The 2,890-nt window shown below is 44.4% G+C and overlaps 1 protein-coding gene across 3 annotated transcripts in view; it reads right to left on the bottom strand.

Moving 5' to 3' along the window:
• PTPRM (protein tyrosine phosphatase receptor type M) overlaps positions 1 to 2,890 on the bottom strand; it is a 743,754-nt gene that overhangs the window by 56,532 nt on the left and 684,332 nt on the right. For all 3 annotated transcript variants that reach the window (XM_024763901.1, XM_024763902.1, XM_024763903.1), the window contains one exon: positions 420 to 517. In XM_024763901.1, the coding sequence (XP_024619669.1) occupies positions 420 to 517 (98 nt within the window). The remainder of the gene's footprint in view (positions 1 to 419; positions 518 to 2,890) is intronic.

Genomic DNA, 2,890 nt, shown 5'->3' with positions numbered 1-2,890 from the left:
TTACAGGTCAGGAAAGGGAGGAAAGGAAAATCTAAGCGAGAGGAGATGCTGGATTTCTAAGCCCAGGATTGACTCCAGGCCTGCTGGCTGTTCTCAGAGTGGATTTCCCAGAGGTGGGGAATGCAGTCCTGTCTCCTGGGGCCTCCCGTTGTGTTCTGACACCCAACAACCAGCATGCACGCTTCGCCGTGTTTTTGTGCGCTCAATACAGCCGGATAACAACTGCTTTTAAATCTTGACTGCCTTTTCTGTCTGTTGCTATCACAACAAATGAAAGCAATTCAGGCTATGTTTACTGATAATTTATAAGCAAGCGAGAGGAGGAGCCGTGGTAGTTGATATTTCTGGAAGGACACACACTGCTTCCAGAGCTGGCTAAGCAAGGAACAAATGACCAGGAGGCGGAGAGGACCACTTACCCTCCCCACTTCCACCAGGTTGGTCACCATGATGACGCTCGCTGTGTTTTCATGCCACACCATCCTCCAGAAGTCACAGATGGTCTCTTGCATTGGCCCTGCAGCAAAACACAGCAGAGACTTTTGTTTTCTTTGTGAGTTTGCAACTGGAAAATTTCTGGGGCTTGCAAAGAAATCTATGGACGGCCACAGGCAGTCCCCTTACTTTTCTAGGTGGACAGAGCTCTCCTTCTAGTGTTGATGCGAGAGGGTATTCTTTCTGAAACGACACCCTTAGAAATACTGAATTTTTCACTCATGGTTGAATGTTTTCGTGTCATCCACTGTATCTGCATTTGAGCTCTTTTGCCCTTCTTAAACGACTGCCGTGAAAGAAAGTTATTTCTTCATCATTTAGCTATTTATCTCCATAATACTCAAGAGTGCAATTTAAAAAAAGAAATGGGTACCATTACTCTTCCTGCTAACGACTGGCAGATATCCTGGGAAACGGTATATAGAATGAAATGAGCATCTATAGGAAAAATGGCCTTTTCTTGTTTCTAATATTTTTCTTATTCTGTGCTATCTGTCAAATTAATCCTTTTTAAAATTTTCGCCAGACTCCTTCAAGCAAGAGAGGAGTTGGATTCAAGCAGTTGTACTTCCTGTCACTGAACGTGACCGGGATCTGCTGCCCTAGCTTTTGGGATCTTAGTATTCAAAAGCTCTTTTTAGGGACTGGGAAAAAAAGAGGGAAAAAACGGGTTACAAAATGCCAGTGCTATAGATACTGTATAGGTATGGAAAGCTGGAACTTAAACTTGCTTTTAATGCAGCTTTTTTAAAAACCCAGACTCGACTTCATGCCCATGCATGTTTGAGGGTCTACATGTAACAGCATAAATCTTTATACGACCAGCAGACATGTGAGGACAGGAGAGAAAGACAACTTCAAAGGCGTGGAGAGTCACGTTACACGGGGACTCAGACGAGCGTTTAGGGATGGGTCGGGACAGCTGTGCTGCTGTATCTGGACACTGCAGATCACTGGGTCTGGAGCTCAAACATGAGAATTTGAGATCTGCCTCTGGCTCTGAACTGGCTGTGTGATTTGGGGCAAGTTACTTGGGCCACTGAGACCTTTAGTGTCTGCATCTCTCTTTATCTACATACTGATTTCAGGAACACGTCTCAGGGTTATTTTAAGGATTCGTGGAATGAACGCACACTTAGGCATTTTACACACAGCCAAGCGTCAGAGCAAAACAAGGTGCCTTTACCTTAAAATATTATAAGGAATGGAGGGAGATAAGTTGGAGGTATATTTAAAGCAATTTGGGCTATAAGTGGATCAATTTTTAAGCCAGGTGATGGTTACATGAAGATTCATTATACAATTCTGTCGACTTTTGTACATATTTGAAATTTTCTATGACAAGTTTTTTTTTTTAAAGAGATATATTATCATTGAATGTAGAATTTGATCAGTAAAAACAGAAGGCTTTCTCCATAAATTATTTTGCAGAAATCAGTAGGTTAAGCCATAGGTTAGGAAGAAGAACTTGTAGCCTTCATTTGCCTTATAAAATGAACATTAAGGAATTTAACTCAAACCTTCTAAAGCCCAAGGTAATAAAAGAGTTGAAACTGCAAAAACAAAGACCAAAACAAAAACAAAAAAAACAAGGTGCATTTAAAGATATTTATTAATGGTCACTCATTGGCTGAGCAATGGGGGCACTGCTGGGGGCGCCTTCAGTCATCTCCCCTTCCTCTTGACCAATTACCAGTTGGTTCCTGTGTACTTTTTCTTCTTCTTCCTCACTGTCAAGCCTCATTCCCTCCTCTCTGGAATGCAAACATCTATCATTCCTCCTGCTGCCATGGCTACACTCTTCCCCTCCCCGTGAGAACCCCTCCAACCGCTGAGCCTCTGCGTCGAGTCCCCTTATGGGACCTTGCACACTGCCCACCATGAAGCTGCACCTGCCATTTGGCCCCGTCCCTTGGCATGTGCGTGCCATTCTCCTGATGCATAGGCTGAAGATTTCAGTGACTTCAGTCAAGGTTACAGGGGGCACAAGTAAACATTGGATTCCATCAATCAGTATGCTTCTAGCTTTCGGGGAGAGAGGTGCCTCCGTTGTGTACTTAACAGCTTGTTACTTACTCACAAGGAAAAAATACCCTGAGTCCATCTTTGTGCAAACAGATAGCCTTCCCAATTCGACCCTGAAACACAGGGCTGACACTTTCTGCTTCCTTCACTAGATGCACAGGTCTGTGCCACCTACTCTGAAACTTCTAGAAACAGTTCTGATGACAAGGGCTACCGTGGATGAATCAGATGTCTCAGCATGGCGGACGGCGAGTGCCTTCAGGAAGAAAGCCCCCTCTCCCCTCTATGCCCAACAGAGACATTCACGGCTGGGGGCAAGTTCCCAGGTGCAACTCACTTGCCCCTTCTTGGCTTCAGAGCCTGCTGTGAT

This window comes from Neophocaena asiaeorientalis, unplaced genomic scaffold (genome assembly GCF_003031525.2).
Source record: "Neophocaena asiaeorientalis asiaeorientalis breed wild unplaced genomic scaffold, Neophocaena_asiaeorientalis_V1.1 scaffold110, whole genome shotgun sequence".
Classification (NCBI taxonomy): domain Eukaryota; kingdom Metazoa; phylum Chordata; class Mammalia; order Artiodactyla; family Phocoenidae; genus Neophocaena; species Neophocaena asiaeorientalis.
The sequence above is the reverse complement of the archived record's forward strand: the minus strand, read 5'-3'. Positions and strand labels throughout refer to the sequence as shown.